Here is a 27515-nt window from a genome sequence, read left to right as displayed (position 1 = left end):
CATTGTCTGGGCATAGAGCAGGTGTCACTGTGTGTGTGTGTGTGCGCGCATGTGTTGGGGGGGGGAATATTTGTGTTTCCTGCACTGGACAGGGGGTTGGACTAGATGACCCTATAGGTACCTTCCAGCTCAATCTAATAAGAGAGTGAGTATAAGACTTGCTTAGTATAGAAGAGAATAATCTTTCCATCCAAATAAAATCCCACTGTTTACATTTACTGCTTATCCAAATGCATAGGAGCCATTCTCAGGTTTGAAACTAATTTTTGTACAGTTTCTTAGAGCTTAAAAATATGAGTATCCAAAATTCTGAAGCTCTGAGGATTAGGTTTTTTTATACCTCATTGATAAGAGAAGCTCATCTAAAGATAAGGTTTGACAAGGTTATACCTATTTCTGGATCTAGTAACTGGTATTTTTGTATGAGTAGTTCCTGTTTCTGGAGTTCATGTGATAGTTAGCAACACTTCTGATCACCTGATGTGAAATTTCACTGAAAACAACTGTAGTATCATCTGTTTCTTTAATTGCTTTCTAGGAAGGAGAGGGAGAAGGTGGTGAAGAGGAAGAAAGAAAAGGAGACTCTGAGAAAGGTAAGTCCAAATGACCATATATAAAGTCTTCTCAGGATGGGGTTGGGCAGTTGTTACACATGGCTATAAATAGCTCCAGTATACAAGTGCTGAAGCTTAGAAAAGCCATTATATGTTGTATGGGGACTGACCTAACAAGTTATCTTTAAACTTGTATCTTGAGTAGTTAAATTTAACTGTGATTCAATAGCTCTGTGATATGAATTGGCAGCCTGCTTAATTATGTTGGGAGAAACATCAGCACTAACAATTCTTGTATTGCATTTATTCTTCTTTGGTGGAGTGGGCTCCAGCTGCTTTGAAATAGCAGTTTTCCATACCAGTGAGGCAATCCATACTTCTAGCATGCATGGTAACATCACTTTCAGACCATTGAACTCTTCTCCTTGGCCGGTTTCCAGAAGCAGGATACTACATATAAAGATAATTGCTCTGTGACATTTCTGAGCACTGGAATCAAGTTCAACGCTAATCTAATTGTAATTCAGGCTTTTGCTCTTCATCTAATAATTGCAAGGATTGAGAAAAAATCCTTTATATGAAGAATCCACTCTACAAACATTCTGTTTCTTAAAGCCTGAGATGCTCATTAGGTGACAGTTATGGTTTTAGCTCTGATAAACCTCCAGGAAGGTCTGTTCAGTCTGTTAGTTCTTTTGTGTCTTGGCCAGAAAAGCAAGACTGGGAACTTGGAACTTCATATACTGAAAATATGCTGCTTTTTATTACACTTAGGAGCCCTGACAATTCAGGAAGAGATAAGTCAAATCAAGCGCAAATTGCAAGCTGGTAAGAAAACTCAAGAGAGACAGAAAAAGAGATACCGTGATCGGATGGTGGAAAGGTAATAATCTTCTCCAGAAGACTGAAAATTTGCTAGTGCAGGAATCCCTAACCTTTTTAAGGCTGTGGGCATCTTCCTGATTTTGAGAGGGGGCAGCAAGCACTACCCCAAAATGGCTGCCTCCAGAGGCAGAGCCAAATGGAATACCTCCCTCCTCACACCTCCTGGAAAGAAGAAAATCCTGAAGGGGAAACTGAACCACACACTAAGGAAAGCCCAGTTGCTTACCAGTCCTCCTCATTCTCCAGTGGAAAAACTGTTTGAATGTGGGCAGCCAGTAGCAAGCCCTGTCTTACCCTCCCCCCTTTCTGAAACGCTTAACAGACACCAAGGGAGGTACTGACAGGCTCCCACAGTGCCATGTTGGGGGCAACCCCGTGCTAGTGGCTATAACACAGGATTGGGATAATATTGTGTCCTCTTATGTGTGTCAAAGTGAAGCTCACTGTTTTAACATTTCTCCTTATATCATATACTATTACCAAATTTTGGCAGTCTTGCTTATAGTTGAATTTCATATATTGTGGTTTCTAGAGTTGATATTGAATCCAGTGTGGTTTATGGGATAGGTATGTGTGATAGTCTTTCTAGTTTACTTACAAGGCTCACCTGTCCCATAATTTGTAAATAGTAGGCACAAGAATATAGTATTGCTTAATACATTGTAGCTGATTTTGAGTGCAACTATGTATATGACCTTAACCACTAAAAGTAAAGTAGATGTTTTTAGAAAAATGTCCTGCAAAAATAGGTCATGCAGCAAACCATATTAAACAGGGTTACCATATTTTGAAAAGCAAAAAAGAGGGCTACTTCAAACAAATGATACTATTACAAATCTCACTTTAAATACCCCTTCTATTATGCTATGACAAATGTTATTAACTAGGAATATTCCCAACCTTCCAGTGCTGAAAGAGGACATTTTCATCAGTTTTTTAAAAAGAGCCCCAAAGAGGATGAGCACTCAACAAAATGCGACTTGTCCTCTAAAAAGAGAGCATTTGGTAACCCTGTATTAAAGCTTTTTAATTCTGTGTGCCTTAAGCAGGATTCAGTTTGTGTGTTCATTGTGCAAATACCGTACTTTCTATGAGGATGAGATGACCAATCATTTGGAGAGCAAGTTTCACAAGGAGCACTTTAAATTTGTTGGAACCAAGTTGCCCCAGCAGACAGCTGACTTCCTCCAGGTGGGCCTCTTTTGAGCAGTTGCACTTTTTTTTCTGATACATGTGTGGCATTTAGTTTGGAAGGATTTCTGTAAACCCAGAAACAGTTTTGGAGATGAGTTTTGGTAGTGTCAGACTTCAGCAATACTGACTTCACAGATTTGTTCTAGATTGCCGTTGCATACATCTCTTTATGCTACCCATCCCACACTACAGTCTTCCTTTTAATTCTTACAAAGGAGACTGGAGGAAAAGCCATTAGGCATGAAAAATTATTGCTTGGAATGCGAGGGGGTAGACAAAGAGTCAGAACCTTGATTATGGGTTAATCATTATATGTTTGGTGTGTGACCAGTAAGGTATCTTTTGCTTCCTTAACATTACCCTCAGTGTTTATAGTAAGCTCTTCTACAATGCAGGAATATGTAGCTAACAAAACAAAAAAAACAGAAGAACGTCGTAAAGCAATCGAAAATATTAACGCAGTTATACAACAGATCTACAAAGACCAAGACCTTACTCAGGGTATGTATTATTTTGTGACTGATGTATAGCTTAGTGTGTGAAGGCTGTATCTTAAAGTTCAGCAGTTAAGCTTGTGAACTGGCTTGCTGCTCAGAGACCTGCTTCAGTTTCTTGTATAAGAATTTCCAGTGCACTTGCAAAGACTTGCAAAAGATGTTAGGAATCTACGTTATAGCCTTATGTTGTCTGTGCTGCCCATTGATATGTGTAGCCAGTGCCTTTTCTTGGTGCTTTGGAAGCAATTATAACACAGTGTAGTGTGTTTTTAAGTAGTGAGTAGTGTGTTTTTAAGAGGGGGGCTGGGTGTGCGCACATATGCAATAGGATTCAGTAGAATACAGACTTTTGTTTTAGGAAGTAGTAGTTCTTGGGTGTCTATGAGAAGTGCTCTTTGCTCTCAACTAAGCATGGGCATGAACTGAACCACAAATCATGGTGTGTGCTAAAAATGCCTCATTCAAGGTTTGTTCCGAACTGGTTTGTCTGATCCCATTGCACCCAAACCAGAAAACAAACCAGCCTTTTTTCTTGGCAAGTTGTTTGGTTTGTGCTTGTTTAATTTTTCCAGACAGCTTGGCATGATATCCCCCCAGCTGCTTCTGGTCATTTACACTGCTCCCCAAACTTCCTTTGGAGTGTAACTGACCAGAAGCAGCAGCGCGGCTTTCCCCAGCCCCCTGTACTTCTGGTCAGTTTGCAGTGAAACTGACTTGAAGCCGCAGCTCTGCTTTCCCCAGCCCCCTGCCTTCTGGTCAATTTCCAGTGAAACTGATCAGAAGGTAGGGGGCTGGGGAAAGTGGAGCTGCCACTTCTAGTCAGTTTCACCCCCCTCCAAGCTTCCTGGGGTGAAACAGACAAGCTGCAGGGCGGCTTCCTTTTCTTTCCCCAACTTGATTTAGGAGAGCAGTTTACTGGGGGTACCTGCTATGGGGGACTGTAGCTCATTCCCCCAAAATCCAGTTTGCACCAAACTTGGAGAGCAAATAGAGGACATTCTGCTGAAGAGTTTGCCCCAAGTTTGGTGTCCCTAGCCCACTCAGGAGCCATTGGAACCCTTCCTGAACCCAACAAACCATGAATCAGTTCAGGAAATTTTATTTTTAAAAATGGAACAAAACATACCACCAAATTGGGGGACCAAATGAACAACCATTTTTGCATTCCATGCCCATCCTTACTCTCAAACCCCAAGGGAGAGAAGTCAACATGTAAGAGGAGATAGTAGGAGCTCCAGTCACTTTCTGGTTTTGTTCTGGTTTCCGCCCCTCCCCACTGTTCAATCCCTACATTTGCAGCCAAGTTTATGGTAGTGCAGCGACCCCTGGAGTGAGTGCGGCTCACTTGCCTGATATGGGAAATATAGGTGCTTATGATAGAAAGCATATTCTACAGCAGAATGAGATTTTCTTACCTTTCTTCAGATATAGGTATGGAGCATTTTGTAAAAAAGGTGGAGGCTGCTCACTGTGTTGCGTGTGACCTCTTCATCCCAATGCAATATGGAATTATTCAGAAACATCTGAAATCTCTTGACCACAACCACAACCGCAGAGTGAGTATACATCTGCCGAAGGGATGCTCAGTACCAGAGTAGTCAGTTGCTGCCTGCATGAACTTTTCTTGTATTAGCAATTTAAAAGCAAAGATACATGCTAAAGTAACTGGATAAGAGTTTTTATTACTCTTTTTTAAAAAAATGTGTGTTTTTATTACTGCATGCAAAGGACCATTTAGAGAGCTTGTATGAATCTGAAATAGGTTAAGGGCTGCCACATAGTGCCAGATCAGAGAGCTAGTTTATTTCCCTTTATTCCCCCTCTTAGATTGCTCTTGGTTTGACTAGAATCTTGATTAAAGATTACATTTATTCCTTTCCATGGTCACTACAGTGCCATCTTCCTAGATATCCAGAACTCATATTGACTATATTGTCCAAGCAAGTCTTTCTTCTCACAGTGAAAGTAGAGAAGCATACCAATGTAGGAGGCAAGTTGTAGCCATCTTGAGCCTCTCCATCTCCTAGTTGATATGGCTGTTGCCACCGCAATTTCCCATGGTGTCTTGGGCTTCCCATACAACATAACTGTCAAGACTGCCTCTTGCCGTGATTTGATCTAAATGGGATTTCTCTTTGTATGTAACTTTCTGGATCCTGGTTGGCTTGCTATCAGTATATTCTCATGTACACTGGTCTGTTATGTCTGCAACACATTAAGTATCCATTTCAACCTTGGGAACAGGCAGCTCCAAGGCTGCCCAGCGTTATCTAGCTCCCAGACATTTTCACAGTTTCTTCATGCTTAGGGAGGCTTGGAATGTTTGAGGAGGAATGCTATTGGTAGATTTTGGTGCTTAGCAGTTTCAGTGTATAACAAATGGGTCCAGGGGTATATCTATGTGGACTGGGGTCACATGCATTAGTTTCAGCCAGAACATTCTTGCACTGTAACTGTCTAGCTTAACCAATAAAACACCTTTATTCAACTATGAAGGGGTACTGATCGGTGAAGATTGTGCAGTACTTGACACTAATATGCCATCTGAACTCTTTTTTGCCAACAACGTCTGTGAACACACAGACCTCACAATTAGGGATGGGCATGAACAAGGAAAATTCAGTTTGTGGCCTGCCCAATTAGCAAACCACGAGCCATCATGAACTTTCAGCAGCAAAACGAACTTTTAGCAGCTAAATGAATGGATCCTGTTCACGGTAGAGACACTAAACTCACAGGCGATCTCTGGCTGACTCTCCTCTACCTACCGTCCAGGTTTGGTGAGGATTGGATTTATGGGGTCCAAGTTACAGTCCCCCAAAGAAGGTGCCCTCAGGAAAGTGCGTTTTGGGTAATGGCTGCCAGTCATTTCCCCAGAAAGCACTTTTCTGGAGGAACCTTCAGTGACAGTCAAATTGAGAGGTACAGGTTCAGGAGTATATCAGATAGATCCTGTGCAAGCTAGAGGCATCAAAGTCACAGGGGACCTTCCCTGGATGCTCATCTACATGCCCTCCAAGTTTCACGCACCCTATCGCTTTGAAGTTTGGTAAACATTTAGATTGAGCCGAAACTATCTGTCTGGAAGTGTATCAGCTCATGAAACTCTGTGAACAGCTGGAAAGTTCATGCTGGTTGACCTTCCACAAACTTCACTTTGCAAACCGGCCAAAATTCATCACAAACTTTAGTTCATGAGCCAGTTTGTGCCCATCCCTTCATAACTGCTGAAGGGCGGAAGGTTACCCTTGAAATACTTGCTTTTTGGTGTTTTTATATTTAGTGTTTTTTGCAGCCTAAGAGTACCCCAGATTTGAGAAGAACTCTACCCTAGCCTCCCTAGTTTGTGTTTGTTCTGCAGGTCAGGCACTCATTCTCAATTGCAGGGCAGACACTCATAGCTATTGAAATAATTATTCCTGTGTGTTCTGAAAATACTTAGAATTTTAACTGAAAATACAATTAATTATGCCATTAGATTTAAATTATTTATTTGACCATTTAATATATAAGAGGATTTGAGGGTTGGTTTTACTGTTGATCTGACTGTTGGGACCTAGTAGGGCGGAGTGGGTTGAAGAGTGTTAGTGATTGCTGTGCATTGGTGGCGGCCAAGACAGTGGTTACTACCAATGGGGAATGGCCGGTCTAGGGATTCCAGTGCTCCTGGGGAGGGGGAGGTACGGCGGTGGGAGCAGATGATACAAGGGAGGGAGACCGAGACAAGTTAGTGCTCGCTCACCCTCCAATATGCGTCCCATCCCAACGGTGACAGGTAGTAGGGTCAGGTGGAATAACTCGCCTCCGTCATTGGTGTTATGCAATGCCAGGTCTATTAATAATAAGACCTCAGTCCTTCGAGAGTTTTTACTCGAACAGGACATGGACCTGGCATGCGTGACCAAAACCTGGGTTCGAGAGGGAGACACAGTGGCCCTCTCACAAACAGCTCCCCCAGGCTATTCGTTCTTTCACCAATCGCGGACTAGCGGGCAGGGGGGGGAGTGCCGTTGTTTATACGAGAGGCTTACTCCTTTAGGGTGCTCCCGGCCCAAAGGATTGAGGGTATTGAGTGTGCCGGTCTGGCGTGGGAGACTGGAGAGGGGTTGGCGATCTGGCTGGTATACCGTACGCCTAACGCACCAGCCAGCGCCTTACCGTCCCTACTCAAGGCGGCGACAGGCTGGGCGTTGGAACACCCAAGGCTGATAATCCTGGGTGATTTCAACGTCCATGCTGATGACCCGGCCTCTAGTCACGCGAAGGACCTAGTGTCATCCATGGCGACACTAGGACTCTCTCAATTTGTTACAGCTCCCACCCATCAGGCCGGGCACACGTTAGACTTGATCTTTGCGGCTGGGGTTACAGTGGACGATATAGCCACCGAAGTGGTGCCATGGTCGGACCACCTCGCCCTTAAGGCTTGTGTAGATACGCCACCCCAAACCTGTTTAGGCAACGAGCTCATTATGGCTCGCCTGCAGAGCCAGATGGACCCGGAACGGTTCCAAATGGCGCTGCGGGATCCCTGGCCCTCTGGCGAACCCCTTGATGGCCTGGTTGAGACCTGGAATAGCCAGCTCTCTAGGGCCATTGATGATATCGCACCTCGACACCCTCTACGACCTCGGACTAGGCTGTCTCCGTGGTATACCCCGGAGCCAGCGGAAACAAGGTCTTAGACGGCTAGAGAGGCAATGGCGGCGCACCCGTGACGAAGCAGCTAGAACATCTTATACGGAGTTTATGAGGTCCTATGAAATGGCAGTCAAGGCCACAAAGAAAACATACTTTGCGGCTAAGATTGTGTCTGCAAATCCGCGCCCGGCACAATTATTTAGGATAATTCGGAACCTTACCACACTGCCACAAGGCAAACCAAATGTTAAGGAATTGGAGATAGGCTGTGAGGCTTTTGCAAAATTCTTTGCAGACAAGGTCCAGTCGCTCCGCCACAACTGCCATGCCGTATTAGATACAGTAAGTGAACTCGAGGCCCCGTGCGTGTCTTCTGGTTTGATCCTGAATCACTTTGACCCACTCAGCTTGGAGGAGGTCGACAAGATCCTTGTCACTGCACGCCCAACTACTTGTGATCTGGACCCATGCCCCTCCTGGCTAATTAAAGCCTGCCGGGAGGACATCATAAATAGATCTCTTTCAGAGGGCTCTTTTCCAACGCCCCTGAAGGAGGCAATGGTCCGCCCTCTCTTGAAAAAGGCTACATCTGATCCGGCCGAATTGGCTCACTATCGGCCGGTCTCAAATTTGCCCTTTTTGGACAAAATTATCGAGAGGGCTGTGGCATTGCAGTTACAGGACTTCTTGGATGACACTTCCACCTTAGATCCATACCAGTCTGGCTTCCGCCCGGGCCATGGGACGGAGACAGTGTTGGTCGCCCTCATGGATGACCTCCGGCGACATCTGGATCGAGGCGGCTTGGCGGTGTTGCTGTTGTTAGACCTATCGGCTGTGTTTGATATGGTCGACCATCAGCTACTGACCCGCCACCTCGCCAACGCAGGGATCCGGGGGCTAGCCCTACAGTGGCTTTCCTCCTTCCTTGAGGGTCGGGGACAAAGGGTGGCGATTGGAGGAGAACTGTCCCGGAGGCACCTACTTAATTGCGGGGTGCCCCAGGGGGCAGTTCTCTCTCCGATGTTGTTTAACATCTTTATGTGCCCCCTTGCCCAGATTGCCCGAAGGCAGGGACTGGGTTGTCACCAGTACGCTGATGACACCCAGCTCTATTTATTGATGGGCGGCTGGACTGGCGACGTCCCGGTAAATCTGGACCGGGCGTTGCAGGCCGTGGCAGGGTGGATCAAGCTGAGTGGGCTGAAGCTGAATCCAGCGAAGGCAGAGGTCCTTTGCATGGGTCGCGGCGGGCTAGGAGAGGAGATCTCCCTACCAGCCTTTGACGGTGCGTCGCTGATACCAGTGCGCAGGGTCAGGAGCTTGGGAGTGCTACTGGAGCCTTCCTTGACAATGGAGGCACAGATAGCAGCCACTGCTAAAGCTGCCTTTTTCCACCTTAGGAGGGCGAGGCAGCTGGCACCCTTCCTGGAACGCGGCGACCTAGCAACAGTGATCCATGCAACTGTCACCTCGAGGCTGGACTACTGTAATGCCCTCTACATGGGACTGCCCCTGTACTGAACTCGGAAATTACAGCTAGTGCAGAATGTAGCGGCCAGGCTGCTAGTGGGACTACCTCCGCGGGAACACATACAGCTTAGGCTGCGGGAGCTGCACTGTCTGCCAATTGTGTTCCGAGTTCGTTACAAGGTGCTGGTTATTACCTTTAAAGCCCTATATGGCCGAGGACCTGCCTACCTTAGGGACCGCCTTTCTCCTTATATCCCCCAGAGAGCACTGAGATCTAGCTCCCAAAATCTTTTAAAAATCCCTGGACCAAGGGAGACCAAACTGAAAACAACGCAGGAGCAGGCCTTCTCAATAACGGCCCCCCATTAGTGGAATCAACTACCAGAAGAGCGAGACTATAATCAGTTCCGCAGGGCCTGCAAAACTGTCCTTTTTCAAATGGCCTATAAGATGGAATCCTGAAGTGACACCTAGCCACTGATATATACATATACACCGCGTTGTATGGTAGCTCCTTTAACTGTAGTGGTTTTAAAATTAATTTATTAATGTTTTTATTGTATTTTATTATATAATGTATTGTTATAATCATGGTTCATTCCATGTCTTGTAAGCCGCCCTGAGCCTGCCTCGGCGGGGAGGGCGGGATATAAATAAAAATTTATTATTATTATTATTATTAAAACATTTTCAAAAGTATTGTTTAAACCTAACCAACTTTGAACACAATTAATACTTTATCATGTATATGATATTGAGTGTGTGAAAAATTCAGCGTTTTTAATATTCTACATTTTAATTCTGTATCCAGCTACATGGTAAGTTCTATTCTGATTGTTTTGTCATTTGAGGCTCTTTCTGTCTAAATAATTTTGTTTGGATCTCACAGTCACTGACAGTCACTGGCTCTCACAGTCAGGGACAGTCACTGATTTTCCCAGGATTTCCCCTGACCCCAAGTTTATTGCTGAGGTTGCATGAAGTAATAGTCTGGCATGTCAGGAAGCCGCAGTGGAGAGAGGGGAAGGGTGCAGAAATTGTTCCCTCCCACCTCTTCTTTGAATGGAGCTCTGCTGATGGAAGAATAAGAAGGGAGCAGGTTCAACCTCTTGTTCCTGTAGTCTCCTGACCTGTGCAGCTGTTATTCCAAATGGATCCTTTTGACCCTGGGAATAAACTTTCCTGGGGTCAGAAAGGCTTCTTGTGGGAGTGGAAAGCTAGAAAAGTGTGTAGTTCGTTTGCTCTACTTTTCAAAGAGCAAAAACTGGTATGAATTGTGTTAACATAACATAGAGTTCAGTGGCTCTCTGTTTGTCTTGTATTAGGTATATTGTTCTGTTTGTAGAAAATAGACATTTATATTTGAATCTCATAAGTTTACCAATTACAATTATATGAGCTGAATTTAAATGAGCTAAGTTTCTTTGATAAACAAGTATTGTATATATTTCAGTTTCTCTTGAAATTTCTTTTATTTCTGGGAGAGAAAAACATATTTCCCCCAATCGCGTCAAAATTTCCAGACAATTTACATCTCTACTCCCTTGAGATGAGCCTGCTCTTAAGAGAAGATGATAGCAACTTGTTAATATATATAAGTAAGCATGGTACAGGCCATAAAATCTCTGGATGTTTTACTTCTAGGCTATGATGGAACAGTCCAAGAAATCATCATTAGTAGTTGCAAGAAGTATTCTTAACAATAAGCTTATCAGCAAGAAACTGGAGCGATATCTCAAGGTAAAACAATGCTTTTTGTTGGCTATAGATCATGGTGCATAATGCCAATTCATCTGAGATTCATTCATATTATTACTAGCTCAGGGGGCCACACCTCTGTGGCAGCATTCAGATGTTACAAACCACCATTTAATCAGACCATTATTAGTTTGTCGCATAGGTAAGATAAAAACACATAAGGTTTACTGGGTGGCATCAACCCAGATTTCAAGCTAGGATTTCATAGAATCATAGAGTTGGAAGGGACCTCTAGGGTCATCGTCCAACCCACTGCACAATGCAGGAAACTCACAAACACTTCCCCCTAAATTCACAGGATCTTGATTGCTGTCAGATAGCCATCTAGCCTCTGTTTTAAAAACCTCCAAGGAAGTAGAGCCCACCACCTCCCAAGGAAGCTTGTTCCACTGAGGAATAGCTCTAATGGTCAGGAAGTTCTTCCTGATGTTGAGCTGGAAACTCTTTTGATTTAATTTCAACCCATTGGTTCTGGTCCTACTTTACGGAGCCACAGAAAACAATTGCACACCATCCTCTATATGACAACCCTTCAAGTACTTGAAGATGGTGATCATATCACTGTCAAGCATGTGATTTTCAAAAGAACGAGTCAAGTGGATACAAAACTACGATTATTGTTAAATCTGGATGCTCTCTTGGTGCAGGACCTTGAGAGTGATGCCAACAATACATTGATACACTTCTTTTAAGAAATACTTCAAAGGGTTCTCACGGGAAGGGGTGAGGAATGCCAGCCGACGCATAAATTGTTATAAAAGTCTACATTCTCACTATGTTATCAGTATCTCGTCCTTGCTTTCCCAGATGGTCTATACTCCCCTGCAGGAATGTATGGGAAGGTGTCCTTTCTTCTCATCTCACTACTAGTTTCGTTTCCTATTCCACTACACAGAGCCATAAAGCGAGGGAGGGGGAAGGATAACAGAGCCATGTTACATTAGCTCTCCATGATGTTTTACAGACCAGCTTTATGGAGGGCCCTAAAGCCATAGATCACCATTGAGTTTTACCATGCTTGACATACTGCCCCCCCCCCCTTTAATCAACGTCGGGGTTTATGTGGAAACGCTTTGTAAAATTTGACAATTAACTCTGGGGCCAATACATTTTGTTCTGCCACCCATTCATTTTGGCTGGCAGGGAAGTGTTTCCACTTGATAAAATAATACAACTCTCCACGTTTGATTTTGTCATCTAAAATTTCTTGCACTTCATGATGACTCTGATTCCCAATCTGGATATGTTGTGGAGCTGGTGGTCGAGGGTGCCAAGGGGTACCACCCGGGTCTCTGTGCAGAAGACTGCAATGAAAGACAGGGTGTATTTTACTAAACAGTTTGGGTAACTCCATCTCTACAGTCACTTTATTGATCACCCGCTTGATCCGATGGGCCAGTTTTTTGGGAGGTTGATTCAGTGACAAGTTCTTGGTCGACACAAACACTGTATCCCCCACCTTGAAATTTCAAACGGGAATGTGTGATTTGTCATACTGTTTTTATAAGCCTCCTTGGCCGCCTCTTAAGTTTTTCTGTATGAGCTTCCAACTTTCCCCTAACTTACCCCACCATTGTTCGAAAGTCATGGGGGTTCCCGATCTCTCTCCCCCCCGGCAATGATGGGACAGGCTTGCCTTCATATCCATTCACTATTTGGGAAGGGCAAAACCTTGGTTGAGCTGTGGACACTGTTATTATACCCATGTTAGTTTTTATATGCTGTAAGCCGCCCTGAGCCACTTCGGTGGAAAGGGCGGGATACAAATCGAAATATAAATAAATACTCAGCGAGCGGCAGTAGGTCTAACCAGTTGGATTGTTGGTGATTCATGTAGCACTGTAAATACTGGAATCAACTACCGGAAGAGGTACGGGCCCTGCGAGACTATAATCAGTTCCGCAGGGCCTGCAAAACTGTCTTTTTTCAAATGGCCTATAAGATGGAATCCTGAAGTGACACCTAGCCATCTGATATATACATATACACCGCGTTGTATGGTAGCTCCTTTAACTGTAGTGGTTTTAAAATTAATTTATTAATGTTTTTATTGTATTTTATTATATAGTGTATTGTTATAATCATGGTTCATTCCATGTCTTGTAAGCCGCCCTGAGCCTGCCTCAGCAGGGAGGGCGGGATATAAATAAAAAATTATTATTATTATTATTATTATTATTATTATTCACTCGTTCCATCTGGCCATCCGTCTGAGGGTGGTTGGCTGAGCTCAAGCCCTGCTCTATCCCCATTAGCTTGCAGAACTCCCGCCAAAAGTTGGCAATTGTGGGCCATGGTCACTGATTATCTTGTCAGGGAACGAGTGGATTTTCACAATATGGTGGAAAAATAAGTACGCAAGTTTTTTGGCCGTATGCGATTGCATACAGGGAATAAAATGCGCTTACTTTGAAAAGGTATCCACTACTACAAGTATTACGGTTTTCCCTTGCAAGGCAGGTAACTCCACTATAAAATCCATAGATACAACAGACCATGGGTTTCAACAGACCGGGAGGCTCCCCCCCCCCCCTTTTGGCCATTAAACATATGGGGCAGGGGGCCACGAATTCGGATTGTCTTTTTTTCATCGAGGGCCACCAGAACTGTCCATTGATCAAATGCAGAGTTTTCACGTACCCAAAATGCCCCGCCAGCTTATTGGAATGGCAGAACAGTAGCACTTCTGCCCGGAGGCTTTTGGGAACATACAGTTTACCATCCTTGTACCAGTACCACCCTCCCCTTTCTGAACTTCGCCTGCCCGATCTTCCCCCTCGTTTTCAGTTTCTGTGGCCAGTCGTTTCCCTACCCATCTCTCGGTATGAAGGTTCTGTTTGGATCTAGCCCGAGTGGTTACCATCCCGGCCACTTGGGCGGGGGAGACAAGAGAATCCACCACCTCCTCCCTTTGACTGTTGTGTTGGGGAAGTTGCGAAAGGGCGTCTGCCAAAAAGTTTTTAGTTCCTGGGATGTGTTTCAAACTGAAATCGAACTTTGAGAAAAATCCCACCCACCTGATCTGCTTTTCGGTTAGTTTGCGGCACCCTGTGAGTGCTTCTAAATTCTTGTGATCAGTCCAAATTTCAAATGGTACTTTGGCGTCTTCTACCCAGGATCGCCAAGTCTGTGAATGCCTCTTTATCCCACACGGACCAGTTTCGCTGCTCAGGGGAAAACTTTTTGGAAATGTAGGCACAGAGTTTCAGGCGCCCCTCCTCATCTCTTTGCATGAGGATGACTCCTTCAGCGACGTCGGAGGCGTCGCATTGCACAATGAAGGGCTTTAGTTCATTAGGGTGGCTCAGGACGAGTTCACTCATGAATAGTCTTGCTAAGTTTGGTAAACGCCTCCTGACACCTAGGTGTCCAGTTCAATTTCGCCCCCAGTTTTTTGGCTTCGGGGCCCCTCCCTTTGGTTTTCAACAGTTCAGTAAGAGGCAACATTGTCTGGGCGAACCCTTTTATGAAATTACGGTAAAAATTGGTGAACCCGAGGAAATATTGGAGCTGTGTACATGTCCTCGGGGTGGCCCAATTTAGTACCGCTTGGACCTTGCTCGGGCCCATGGCCAGTCCCTTCCCGGACACCCTGAAGCCCAAGTAATCTAGTTCGGTCTGATGGAACTCACATTTGGACAACTTAGCATACAGTTTGTGCTTTTGCAACGTGCTAAGGACTTCTCGCACCAATTTCACATGAGATTGGAGGTCCTCGGAATAGATAATGTTGTCATCCAGGTACACCACCACCCCCTTATACAAATATTCTCTCAACACTTCATTTATAAAGTTCATAAAAACTCCCGGGGCCCCTTGGAGACCAAACGGCATCATTCAAATTGTCCCATGAGGGTATTGAAGGCTGTTTTCCATTCATCCCCTTCTTTTATGCGCACTCTGAAGTACACATCTCTTAGGTCCAATTTATTAAAAATCTTCCCCTCCGACACAGTACTTAGTAAGTCTTTGATGAGGGGTATCGGGTATGCATTAGAGGTCGAAATCTCATTAATCCTTCAAAAATCTGTACATAGCCTGAGTGAGCTGTCCTTCTTCTTCCGGAAGAGGACAGGGGCTGCATGGGGGGCCGTGGCGGGCCATATGAAGCCCCTTTTTAGGTTTTTATCGAGAAATTTGCGCAGCTCCATCTTTTCAGCCCACCTCTCAGCCGCCTCCTCTCCAGGTTAAACATCCTCAGCTCCTTCAACCTTTCCTCATAGGACTTCGTCTCCAGACCCCTCACCATGTTCGTCGCCCTCCTCTGGACCCGTTCCAGCTTGTCTATATCCTTCTTAAAATGTGCTGCCCAAAACTGAACATAATACTCCAGGTGAGGTCTTACCAGAGCAGAGTAAAGTGATACCATCACATCACGTGATCTGGACACTGTACTTCTGTTGATACAGCCCAAAATTGCATTTGCCTTTTTAGCCACCGCATCACACTGTTGACTTACGTTCAGCATATGATCCACTAAGACCCCTGGATCCTTTTCGCACATACTACTGCTAAGACAAGTCTCCCCCATCCTATAACCATGCATTGGATTTTTTCTTCCTAAATGCAGAACTTTACATTTATCCCCGTTAAAATTCATTTTATTGATTTTAGCCCAGTTTTCCAGCCTGTCAAGGGCATCCTGTATCCTGTTTCTGTCGTCTTCTGTGTTTGCAACCCCTCCCAATTTAGTATCATCTGCAAATCTGCAGATTTGTAGCTGTTTGATCCAGTATGTATTATTCTGGTCTATTCTGATGTCTAGAATTCCAATCTAGTACCGCTTGGACCTTGCTCCATCCCTATTGCTCCATCCCTATTGATCACTTGGACATTGACCTGACAAAATACAGAGAATGTTCTCGCTGCTGGGAGATAGCATTTCTTAATTTAAGTAAGAACCAGAATGTATTATGATTTTCTGAATGTAGCCTTTGCTAACCAGGGGAAAGCCTTTTGTGTCAACTGGAATAATTGGGGAGGGGTGTTTTAAATCAGCTAGCATCCCTTTCTCTCTTGATACCACTCTCTGAATTCCTTTCTGTTAACTCCTGTTCTCTGCAATTTATAACATGGGGGTTCTCAGTGAATCTCCCAGTAGGCATTCTTTTCTGTCTGTGCTACAGATTTTTCTGCATCGCATCTGCCATTTTTCGCTTCTCCTCCCCACCCCACAGATCTCATCTGCATCTCTTTCCAGCTCCCGTTGACACAATACTCGAGACTTAAATTACTTTCATAAGCTAGCATGATACTAGTAATTGTTCTCTCAACCAGCCATTTGCACAATAGACAGGTCTTTGTAATGCAAGGAATTTTATGTTTCCTAACACTAGATGCTCTTTGGCTCTATCTTGTATTGCAGGGTGAGAATCCTTTCACAGATGACCCTGAAGAGAAAGAGGAAGGTGAGGAAGGTGAGGCAGGAACTAGTGGGAACATGGAGGAAGGAGCACTTGAAGGTGAAGGAAACAAGACGGATGAGGAAACCAAAGGTGGAGACAATCCGGATGAAGAAAATCCAGTTGAAGAAAGTAGTGCAGAAAATAAGGGTAAAGAAGAAGAAGGGATAGGAGAAGAACCAAGACAGATGGAGGACTTGAGTTTGAACATGTCCCAGGAAGCCCTTGCTGCTGAGCAGGAGCAAGAATCTGAGGAAGAAAGAAAAGAAATTATACCTTCAGAGAAGCTGGAACCACCTGATGAATGAATGTTCAAAGAAAGTTGATGCATCTGGAGAGTCTGCGTTAAAACTTTTAAACCCATAACTGTATTTGTGACACTACATGGCACGTGGCTTTTGGTTCTCATTGACAACAGCTTCACCTAGTTACAGCACTTAAAAGCCTTTATCTGTAAAGTGTTTTGGAAATTAGCTTTTTAAAATCAAACCTTCATTGTATTAGCTAGAATTTGTGCAGTACAATTTCTAGGTGGCTTTGTACTAGGAAGATATCTCCTCCCTCTTGTTTTTTTTTTGAGTAAATACTCAAAACCAAACTGTGCTGTTCTGCTTGTTTTATGCTACAACCCTGGGGAGTAAGTATCCTCTAACCTTTTCCCTCCCCACCCCCAATTTTGTATATAGTTAAAAAAAAGTTCCCTTTTCATTTTTTGCCTGGAAACATCAGAGGCAGAATTCTGAATTTTAAATTCTGCACCATCAAAATAACTTCCATGCAACTTTAACATTCTTCTCTTCTACCTTACCTTTTTACTTTAGTGTATAACAAAAATACCTGTGGTCAGCACAATAGTTCTGTAGTGCTCTTTTTTAAAAGATTGAATAGTTCTAGTGGCTAGAGAGAAAGCACTATTCTAGGACTACTTAGGTGTGTGGGATTCTAAAAGCAGAAAGGTGTTGGATGTGTAGGAGAAAGAGCTGCAGCCTGGTGCACTCTTAAAAGACAGTGGAACAAAGGTTGCTATTCTGTAAATGAAGGCTGTGGTGGTCTGTATGAAATCTACTGATGAAGAGTGTTACAGAAACATTAAATATTCCCTTACCAATGGAGCTCTTTGACAGTTGTCTTATTCTGAATCTTCCTACAATTCATTTATCTGGAGTGCAGTTCTGTTTCACTGTTAGGGTCTAGTTTCTAATTGAAAACACACCCCCTGGGCACTATGGGTCAACTTCTGCCCTCGTCTCCCTGCCCTGGAATCACTTGCAAAACAATCACCTTTATCCTTGGTTGACAACCCTTCTGGTTTCCTTATGTACATTCACTGCTTTAAGTGGGAAATGAGCAGCAGAACTGGAACAGGTTTGGGATGGGGGCCTTGCTGTCTCATATTCTCCGGCTTCCTTAACCCCCTTAAGCATCTGATGATAAATGTGAGAGAAGACATTGTGAAGAAAATGCAAAAGGCAGTTTATTCAATCAAATAGGTTTTGAACAAACTTTTAGGTATAGCTTACACAAATGTCTAATATGTGTTTATAACAGCTATATATTGAATGAGCAACTTGTAGGTGTTCCTGAAAATAAACTGTGTATCTTTGGAGTAATTAAAAATCGCAGCATGGCGCTCCTATCTAGATTTCTGACTGGACATCATGGTGGGGTTTTAGCAATAAGAAGAAAGTTCTAGAGCAAATTTAGGTGCTAGGGAACAGTACTTTGCTGATTATTACTACAGCAGTAACCTACGTGATGGATTGCTAGTACTCACATAGCCAAAGTACTACCTCTTGTTCTCCTATAAACCCTGTTTGAAAAGATGTGTGCTATATGTTCAAATTAGCACTAGAACTTGACATCCTTCTGCATCCTGTAGCGTTGATATCAAGAAATGGTGTGGGTTGCAGAAAGATGCTAAATTCTGATGTTCATTTCCCATAGCTTAGTGTGTTACCAGAACACTGGCAGTCATTATAAGGCTCAAATATGATCCTAAAAAATAGTGCTAATCACAAACTCTACTACACTAACTGTACAGTCCTATCCTGGTTACTTTAGCTTGGCCAGGGACTTCAGTTGAACTATGAGTTTGCTTATGCTTGCAGTAAAAGGGTAAAACTTCACATTACAGGGTAAGATAAGGATTCCCAGATTTTTGTTTGCCTTGATGCTAATTGAGGGGAGACATAAACTTTCCTTGAGCTCTGTTTTTCTTTGCAGGTCACTAGCTGTTCTGTTTTCAGACTTTGCTACAAGTAACAGTCCTCCCCAAATGCATTCTGCATTTGGAAGTCTGTGCATTTTTTTTTTTTTGAAATAAGCCTCGCCAAGTTCGTTGGGACTCTCAAGTTACACGTATTGAGTGACCGAAACCAATGAATTGTTAGTAAAGTTCCATCAAGTTCACTGAAACCTGTGTGTGCATGCATATGAGTTTGGGATATTGACTTTCATGCATAAATGAAATGAAGTTCTTCTTTCCTAAACCTGCTTACAATGAGTGAAGCAGCCAGAACTGTTACCCAGTTGTGGTTAGTTTGGACCTGACATTTTCACTGAGCTTCTTGGCCTGTTTTCTGACTCACTGCTTTAGGAAATATGGACGTGCTATGGATAGGAACCTCAAAAGGAACTTGTTATACCTTTCTTAATATTATTGGATCTATATCTTGGGAGTGTGAATATGCTTCCAAATCCTACTCTATAGATTCTGCTATATTTAAAGGTTACTTAAAAATGTCCAAAGCAGCTTTTCTTATAACTTGCTGAGAAAAGCTGCATTGAATAAAATGCTTTCTTTATATTGCTTAATTTACCTGAGGTGATTTAAGAATGGAACTGGTAAATGAAGTTACTAAGGTAATTACTGCTGCAGTAGTTGGCTTAATTAGTTGTTCCTGCAGTATCACTGTATTTCAAAGCTGTGAAATTGGAGACATCTTGAAGAGTGCTAGTGGTCCAAGATACTAGAAGATCCTGCTGCTTACCCTATCTTCCAGAACCAGGAACAAGCAGAAGAAAACAGTCAGGAAGGAAGATGGCCAGTGTCTTTCAGTCTTGCAGGCAGCAGTTGCTTCATGATGGGACAGAAGATCTGAGGGGCACACTTTTGTACCCTTTTAGGGATTCTCCCAAAACTTCTTCCCAGCTCCTACTTACCATTTAATTTTGATGTTTGTTGAGATGGACGTCTGTTCCAGAAATGTAGATAGGGAGTTTAATCCTTGGGTAGACAGATTATGGAATAGTCCCTATCCTAGCACTTTACTGTAGAGAATGTGCTGTTTTCCTATTGGTACTATAGGAGTGTCTTTTATAGATTGAAAACAAAAAATATTTCTGATACTTTTTTCTACTGATGTTATTTGTAGTTCACCCTTTTCACTGAGACTCAAAGTGGATTACACTGTGTAAGTCCATGCAGTCAACATGATGGGGCATCCAATAAGCATTGTGTTAGGATTGTACGCTGATGAAACTAAGCAGCAATTGAAGAAAAGAACATAAGAGAAGCCATGTTGGATCAGACCAGTGTCCTATCCAGCCCAACACTCTGTGTCACACAGCGGCCAAAAAACTCAGGCGCCATGAGGAGGTCCACCAGTGAGGTCAGGACACTAATAGCCCTCCCACTGTTGCCCCCCCCCCCAGCACCAAGAATACAGAGCATCACTGCCCCAGACAGAGAGTTCCATCAATATGCTGTGGCTAATAACCACTGATGTTATATGAAAGTGGAAATTCAATCTCAAATGCCTTCTCCTGTTACTTAAACAATGTGATATAAAAAACTTCCTTTCTATGCATTTTTTTAAGGCACCTTCTGAGGTCTTGGTAGCCCTCTCAGTTTATCTTCAGCAATGTTAATTATATTTGTACTATATCACTTCATTCAAATGACAAAGTAGCCTCTTGCTTGTATGTCATATCTGTGTTGTCCTAAATGTCAATTTAAAATCTATTATCCTTAGTTATGTTTCTGTAAAACTGATTTAAATCAGGATGTGATTTCCCAGCAATGATTCAAAAAACTTGTCAGCAATTTATAACAGTTACAGAATTGGCCATGTGTATGTCATTTTGTACAGATTCTGTTGGGTATGAAAGCTGTGACTTGCAGGTTCTTTCAGAGCATGATCATTGTTTGGTAAACCTAGTAGTGGAATGAACTATATTCCTGCAGACACTGGACTAAAGTAATTTAATTTAGAGTTTCCATCCTTTTGTCCTTACTGATTTTCTAGCCCACCAGCTTGCAACATGGTAATAAGGCAAAAAAAGGGGGAGGGAATAGAATGGTGACATCAAATTTTATTTTAAGTGATAGGTGTGGGATTTTTCTAGCAATGTATGTAACATGTTAGACTGATTAATGTTACTGAGGTACAGGCCTCGGTTAGCCAAATAAAACATTATTTGCCTAGTTCAAAACAATATCAACAAAGTGCACAACTTTTTTCCATCTTCAAAATGAATTTTCTCAATAACTGGGATTTTTTTTTGTTTAATTATCACTAATAAATTCAACTCTGACCAAAGTTTGAGATAAGCCAGTTCAGAAATGCAATCAGGCAAAGTTTCAACTGATGGACAGGCCACATATTTAAATATTTAAATAATATATAAAAATTTATATATTGTGGGACTACAAATCCCAGTCCAAATAGAAACATCTTTCATTTCTACTCCTCATAAGAAATTTCCAGACACATCAATGCATGTGTTCAGCCAAAAATGTAAAATGCTAGAAGCTAACTATGAATCATAGTCGGAAGGGATCTCTAGTGTCCTCTAGTCCAACCCCCTGCGCAATGCAGGAAATTCACAAATATCGCCCCCTAAATTCACAGGATCCTCATTGCTGTCAGATGGCCATCTTGCCTCTTTTAAAATCTCCAAGGAAGGAGAGCTCACAGCCTCCTGAGGAAGCCTGTTCCACTGAGAAATTGCTCTAACGGTCAGGAAGCTCTTCCTAATGTTGAGCCAGAAACACTTTTGATTTGATTTCAGATCATTGGTTCTGGTCCTATCTTCTGGGGCCACAGAAAACAATTCCACACCATTGTCTATATGACAGCCCTTCAAGTTCTTGAAGATGGTGATCATATCACCTCTCAGCCACCTCCTCTCCAAGCTAAACATGCCCAGCTCCTTCAACTTTTCTTCACTTGGTCTCCAGACCCTTCACCATCCTCTGGACCCATTCTTCTGCCCTCCTTTGGACCCGTTCCAGCTTGTCTATATCCTTAAAATGTGGTGCCCAAAATTGAACACAATACTCCAGGTGAGGTCTTACCAGAGCAGAACAAAGCGATACCATCACTTCATGGGATCTGGACACTATACTTCCATTGATACAGCCCAAAATTGCATTTGCCTTTTAAGCCACCACATACATCAAGCGTCTTCCCTTATCTCTTCCCATGCACTGAGGCCTTTTTTTTTTGCATGGTAGACCAGACATCATTTATGACCGAGGCACAATTATTATGAAGTTCCATCAGGTAAGAAAAATTGTTATTTGGTTTCCTAAAGCAGTGTTTCCTAACCTGTGGATCAGGACCCAGAAGGGGGTTGAGAAGCCTGTGAAAGTGGGGTTGTGGGTCAGCCCTCCCTAATGGCCAACTCTGCCTTTTCTATTGTACTCTTGTATTTTGGAAACCAAGATCTGACCCTTGAAACAGTATAGTCTGTGCATTAGTTGGCATTTTTTCTTCAATGCATGTACTTGTAAATGAAGTAAAATGTGTCCTGATCTTTACTACAGTTAGTTTTTTAGAATCTTGGGTGGGGAGAGGTTAGAGGGAGTAATCTGGACACAACACTAAATCAATGGAAAAATCTTGCAAAAGCAAGAGGTAATGCTTGAAAATATGTCAGAAGAAGTATAACTTGTGGAGACAAAGATGAAAAATTATCTAGGTGCTGTGTTTAAAACCTGTATCTAAGGCTAGTTTAAAGATGACACTCAAACAAAATATTTATTAAAGTACCAATTTTCTCCTGAGGACAATCACAAAGGTCTTTATTAATAATCTTTCCTTCATAACAGGAGTGGGCTGTACATTCAATCAAGTTAATAAGAAAGCCTAAGGTGATTTGGATACTTAGATAAAATATTTAGGAAGGCAGGAGTAATGGAGAAGAAAGGATGGTCAAAGGCTGGAATATAGTCTCCATATGCAAAAGCTGCATTTGCATTGGGTTCATATTGAGGTCAGCTGCATCCTTAATACGATGTTTGGTTTCTGCTAAGCTACTGTAGATAATAGAATGCTGAATTAAATTATTGCCAGGGTCATAGTTTGCTTAGATTGCCAAAAAATCTTGAGCCAGTCCTGGATTGGGTCACCCTACCAAATAAATTTTAACCTCATGGGTCACCCCATACCAGAAAGATTGGGAACCATTGTCCTAAAGGATACTCCTTAATCTCTTAACATTTTGATCCCAAAGGAAAATCTGTAAGGGAAAAAAAAAAACACTTGAAAGACTTGCTAATAAAGCTGAAAGGGAGCCAGGCCTTTTCCATTTGTAATCTTGAGAGATCATCAAATAAGCATGCTGCTGCAGGAAGAACCACTAGGAAATTATTCATCTGATGATCACTTTACACAATTTTGCAGAAGCAGAATTAGGTTTGCAGTTCAGTGTAAGGCATGTGTGTAAGCACTCTTTTGTACAGTCACATTTTAAATAGGCTAAAAAAGGGGTGTCACACAGGTAGAAGAAGACTGCAGATTTATACCCTGCCCTTCTCTCTGAATCAGTCTCAGAGCGGCTCACAATCTCCGATATCTTCTCCCCCCACAACAGACACCCTGTGAGGTGGGTGGGGCTGAGAGGGCTCTCACCGCAGCTGCCCTTTCAAGGACAACCTCTGCCAGAGCTATGGCTGACCCAAGGCCACTCCAGCAGCTGCAAGTGGAGGAGTGGGGAATCAAACCCGGTTCTCCCAGATAAGAGTCCACGCACTTAACCACTACACCAGACTGGCTCTTGGTGGACTGGCTCAGAGTTGGCCTGTGAAGGGCTCTTATCAGTCTATGAGCAACTCACTGTTGTCTGTTCTCCCCCTCTCGCTTCTTTCTGCATAACAGCTTGTTTTGCTAGGCTCGCTCAATCTTGCTACAGAGCAAAGCCTCTATTTTCTCTATTGGCTTATCAGCACATGAAGCAATTTATGGCCAAAAACTTGCAATGCCCAGCCATTTCATATTTTCCTCTGGGTCTTAGGCTCAAAGCATTGACCAGGAGATTTCTGTAATGAATGTCAGTAAATCAAAAGTAGGTTTACAACTTACAGGTACACACCTGCACAATACTCAGGATTGCTAGAGCAGACATTTTCTCCAGATTTTGATGCAATAATTCAGAGCAAAACGTGTCAATTATCAGAGATAAATCAAAGAGTGCTTAACTTTTAAGCATATTTTAATTTTTTTTTTAAAAAAATTGTGTCCTTTATAAGGTTTTATATCTCTGCTGCTTGGCATTACAAACATGGCCTGGCCTGACAAGGCATCATTGATCTCAGATCCGACCCTCATGAGTTCAGCACCCCTGCCCTAAAACATAAAGTGGTGGGGTGGAAAGATAGGGAGAATAGTAGAGGGAAAAGTTAATCAGCTGAATGGATATCTTGCACCGAAATTTCTTTGAATTAGTGGACAAAAAAATGAATATATGTGGGCAGAAAGTGAAAAATATGATTTGTTGATCTGTGCAGTCCCATTTCCCCCCCCCCCAGCTAACTAGGGTTGCCAATCCCCAGGTGGGGGCAGGGGATCCCCCGGTTCGGAGACCCTCCCCCCACTTCAGGGTCATCAGAAAGCAGGGGGAGGGGAGGGAAATGTCTGCTGGGAACTCTATTATTCCCTATGGAGATTTATTCCCATAGAAAATCATGGAGAATTGATCCGCGGGTATCTGGGGGGGGGCTGTTTTTTGGGGTAGAGGCACCAAATTTTCAGTATAGCATCTAGTGCCTCTCCCCAAAATACCCCCCAAGTTTCAAAAAGTTTGAACCAGGGGGTCCAATTCTATGAGCCCCAAAAGAAGGTGCCCCTATCCTTCATTATTTCCTATGGAAGGAAGGCATTTAAAAAGGTGTGCGGTCCCTTTAAATGTGATGGCCAGAACTCCCTTAGAGTTCAGTTATGCTTGTCACACCCTTGTTCCTGGCTCCACCCCCAAAGTCCCCAGATATTTCTTGAATTGGACTTGGCAACCCTACAGCTAACAGTTCAAAGGGACGCTGCAGCTCAGCAGTTCCCACCCAAAGGGTAATGTGTTCCTGCGTGTCAGGGCCCCTGCTTTCAGTTTCCGTGTTGCCTACGAAAGTTCTAGCGGAGTCTACTTCCCTCTATCAGCTTGAGTTGTTCCAGCGCAATTCTGGTTCGAAGGGGCAATGTCTACCGCAATACTCTTATTCACGCCTCGCCATCCACATCTCCATTCTCAATACAGAGGCGGGTGGGCTTATTGAGCAGAGCCATTTCCCACATCCATGAGCATTTCCCTAGATCTAATATTTGCCGAGCGCGGTTCCAAACGTGGACCTTTCTGCTCCAAGAGCAAACACTAAAGCTCTCCATTGGGAATCCATGGCAGAGCCAATGGTAGGGAGCTCTGCTTTATGCTTCCTCTCCTTCCCCCCCACTCATCAGGGCCATAGAGTGGCTGAGGGTGCAAATATAACTTTAGTGGCCCCCTTGTGGTATGGTTCTCTGCCCTTAGTACGGAAGATTCCTGAGTGAGTTGGATTCAGGGAGCGCGGGCCTGGTGGTTTATCACGATGTTGACCGACCACGACCCAGTCTTTTCCCAGGAGGTCAATCAGATCCTCTTGCACTCGTGTGAACCATGCACGAGAAGATGAGGGTATTGCAGCGACAGAAACCACGGGGCGTTGCCTGCTTTAGCGGGGTTTCACGCGCCCGCTTTCCACGGCGACACACGGAAGTTTAAGTGAAGCTGGGAACCGAACGTTTCTGTAGCAACCCGCTAAGACTGAGGTTTGCGGCTCCACGAGACCACCTTAATGCTCGGAGGAAAGAGGGAGACGGGCCAATGGAAGCGGGAGGGCGAGAAGCGAGCGGGAGTGACAGCCAATCGTGGCAACCCAGTGGGGCGGGCTTTTGGGAGTGCAACCAATAGAAGCTACTAAATCCCAAGCAGTAACCAATCACTAGTGACCAGTGGTGACCGCACGTTAAGGTCTCAGAATCGCCTTGAGTGGCTCTAGGTTGACGGCGGGGGAAGCCATGGATCAGGGTTATGGTGAGTGCTGTTCTCGCAGCCGCATCGGGTAACCGGAGCGCGCGCGAGAGGAATGCTGACAGCCAGTTTCTTTTATCGAGGCAACGATTTACCCCTCAGCGGGGCAAGACCCCGATAGCCTCGCCTTCCTGCCTTCCAAGGGAGCGGTGACGTTGATTGGCTATTGGGCCTGTCTCTCCGTGTTCTTCTCCTGGTGATTGGTGAGGTGGTGTGGGAAACGGGGCGGAGCATTTAATCCCTCCGGCCTGCGAGGAAGGCGGGGCTGGGACGGATTTCGAGAGACGACGCAAAATGGCGTCGAGGCGGCTTCTTCCCGCTGCGGCCCTGTCAGTCAGCGGCGGCCTGCCCTCGTCGTCCCCCCTCCGCAGGCAGGCACAGGTCCCGCCCTTCTCGCGTAGAGATGCTTCTCTCCTCTGCGAGGGCTGAGGCGGGCCCCTGAGGGGCGCAGCCGGATTGGGTGAACTCGTCCCTCTCTGTGGCGCCCCCACCGGCGGCTCAAGGCAGGACAGCCAGAGGCAGTTTGCCTTTGCACAGAGCCCGGGACCTCCTTGGGCAGACTCTGCTTTAGCTTCTGAAATCTGATGAGATCAGGCTAGGCTGGCTCATCCGCATCAAGGCATCGAATTATTAAGCAAACAATACTGGATTTTTTTTTACCTATGTCTGCAGAGCAACCCTGGAACTCCCTTAGTGATCTTCATTGCAGGTACTCACTAGGGCCTAACCTGCTTAGTTTCTCAGATTTGATGAGCCTGGACCATTCAGGATAAGACAAGTCCTAGCATGCAGATGACATAATGCAGAGCTTATTTCACTTGCAATTTTTTTTTTTTTCTGAAAAGACATGGGATATGGGAGGCCTGCTAGAAAACAAACGTTGGCAACTCTGTTCTTTCTCACCAGTTCTTTTAAGTTTCTGAAGCCCTCAGAGGAATAAAGATGTATGATATTTTGAGAGGGGGTTCTGCTTACTCATTTATTTTTGTTTACAACATAACCTCACCTTTCCTTATGTTTCAAGGTAGCTCTAGAATCATAGAGTTGGAAGGGACTTCCAGGGTCATCTAGTCCAACCCCCTGCACAATGCAGAAAACTCACAAATACCTACCCCAAATTCACAGGATCTTCATCGCTGTCAGATGGCCATCTAGCCTCTGTTTAAAAACCTCCAAAGAAGGAGAGCCCACCACCTCCTGAGGAAGTCTGTTTCACTGAGGAACTGTTCTAACGGTCAGGAAGTCCTTCCTAATGTTGAGCCGGAAACTCTTTTGATTTAATTTCAACCCATTGGTTCTGATCCTACCTTCTGGAGCCACAGAAAACAATTCCACACCATCCTCTATATGACAGCCCTTCAAATACTTGAAGATGGTGATCATATCACCTCTCAGCCGCCTCCTCTCCAGGCTAAACAAGCCCAGCTCCTTCAACCTTTCTTAGTTTAGTTTGATTTTAGTTTATTTACGATTTATATCCTGCCCTTCCCACCGAAGTGGCTCAGGACTTCATAGGACTTGGTCTCCAGACCCCTCACCATCTCCATTGCCCTCCTTTGGACCCGTTCCAGCTTGTCTATATCCTTCTTAAAATATGGTGACCAAAACTGAACACACTACTCCAGGTGAGGTCATAACAGAGCAGAGCAAAGTGATATCATCACTTTACGTGATCTGGACACTACACTTCTGTTGATACAGCCCAAAATTGAATTTGCCTTTTTAGCCACCACATCACTCTGTTGACTCATGTTTAGCGTATGGTCCACTAAGACCCTGAGATCATTTTCACACATACTACTGCTAAGACAAGTATTGGATTTTACCTA

General features: G+C 43.9%; 2 protein-coding genes across 5 annotated transcripts in view; both read left to right on the top strand.

Moving 5' to 3' along the window:
* Positions 1–17516, top strand: part of AKAP8L (A-kinase anchoring protein 8 like) — a 40535-nt gene extending 23019 nt beyond the window's left edge. For 2 of the 3 annotated variants that reach the window (XM_060240731.1, XM_060240729.1), the window contains exons 7-13: positions 539–593; positions 1329–1437; positions 2489–2630; positions 3029–3134; positions 4556–4686; positions 10889–10984; positions 16368–17516. In XM_060240731.1, the coding sequence (XP_060096714.1) occupies positions 539–593; positions 1329–1437; positions 2489–2630; positions 3029–3134; positions 4556–4686; positions 10889–10984; positions 16368–16712 (984 nt within the window). In that variant the 3' untranslated portion in view covers positions 16713–17516. Of the gene's footprint in view, positions 1–538; positions 594–1328; positions 1438–2485; positions 2631–3028; positions 3135–4555; positions 4687–10888; positions 10985–16367 lie in introns of all 3 variants that reach the window. The other variant, XM_060240730.1, reaches the window with a different exon arrangement.
* Positions 17517–25652: 8136 nt separating this feature from the next.
* AKAP8 (A-kinase anchoring protein 8) overlaps positions 25653–27515 on the top strand; it is a 118990-nt gene continuing 117127 nt past the window's right edge. For both annotated transcript variants that reach the window (XR_009555471.1, XM_060240727.1), the window contains exon 1: positions 25653–25689. Coding sequence is in view for 1 of the 2 variants with exons in the window: in XM_060240727.1 (XP_060096710.1) it covers positions 25674–25689 (16 nt within the window). In the remaining variant the exon portion in view is untranslated. The remainder of the gene's footprint in view (positions 25690–27515) is intronic.

This window comes from Heteronotia binoei, chromosome 5, assembly GCF_032191835.1.
Source record: "Heteronotia binoei isolate CCM8104 ecotype False Entrance Well chromosome 5, APGP_CSIRO_Hbin_v1, whole genome shotgun sequence".
NCBI classification, from domain to species: domain Eukaryota; kingdom Metazoa; phylum Chordata; class Lepidosauria; order Squamata; family Gekkonidae; genus Heteronotia; species Heteronotia binoei.
This window is presented reverse-complemented; position numbering and strand designations above follow the sequence as displayed.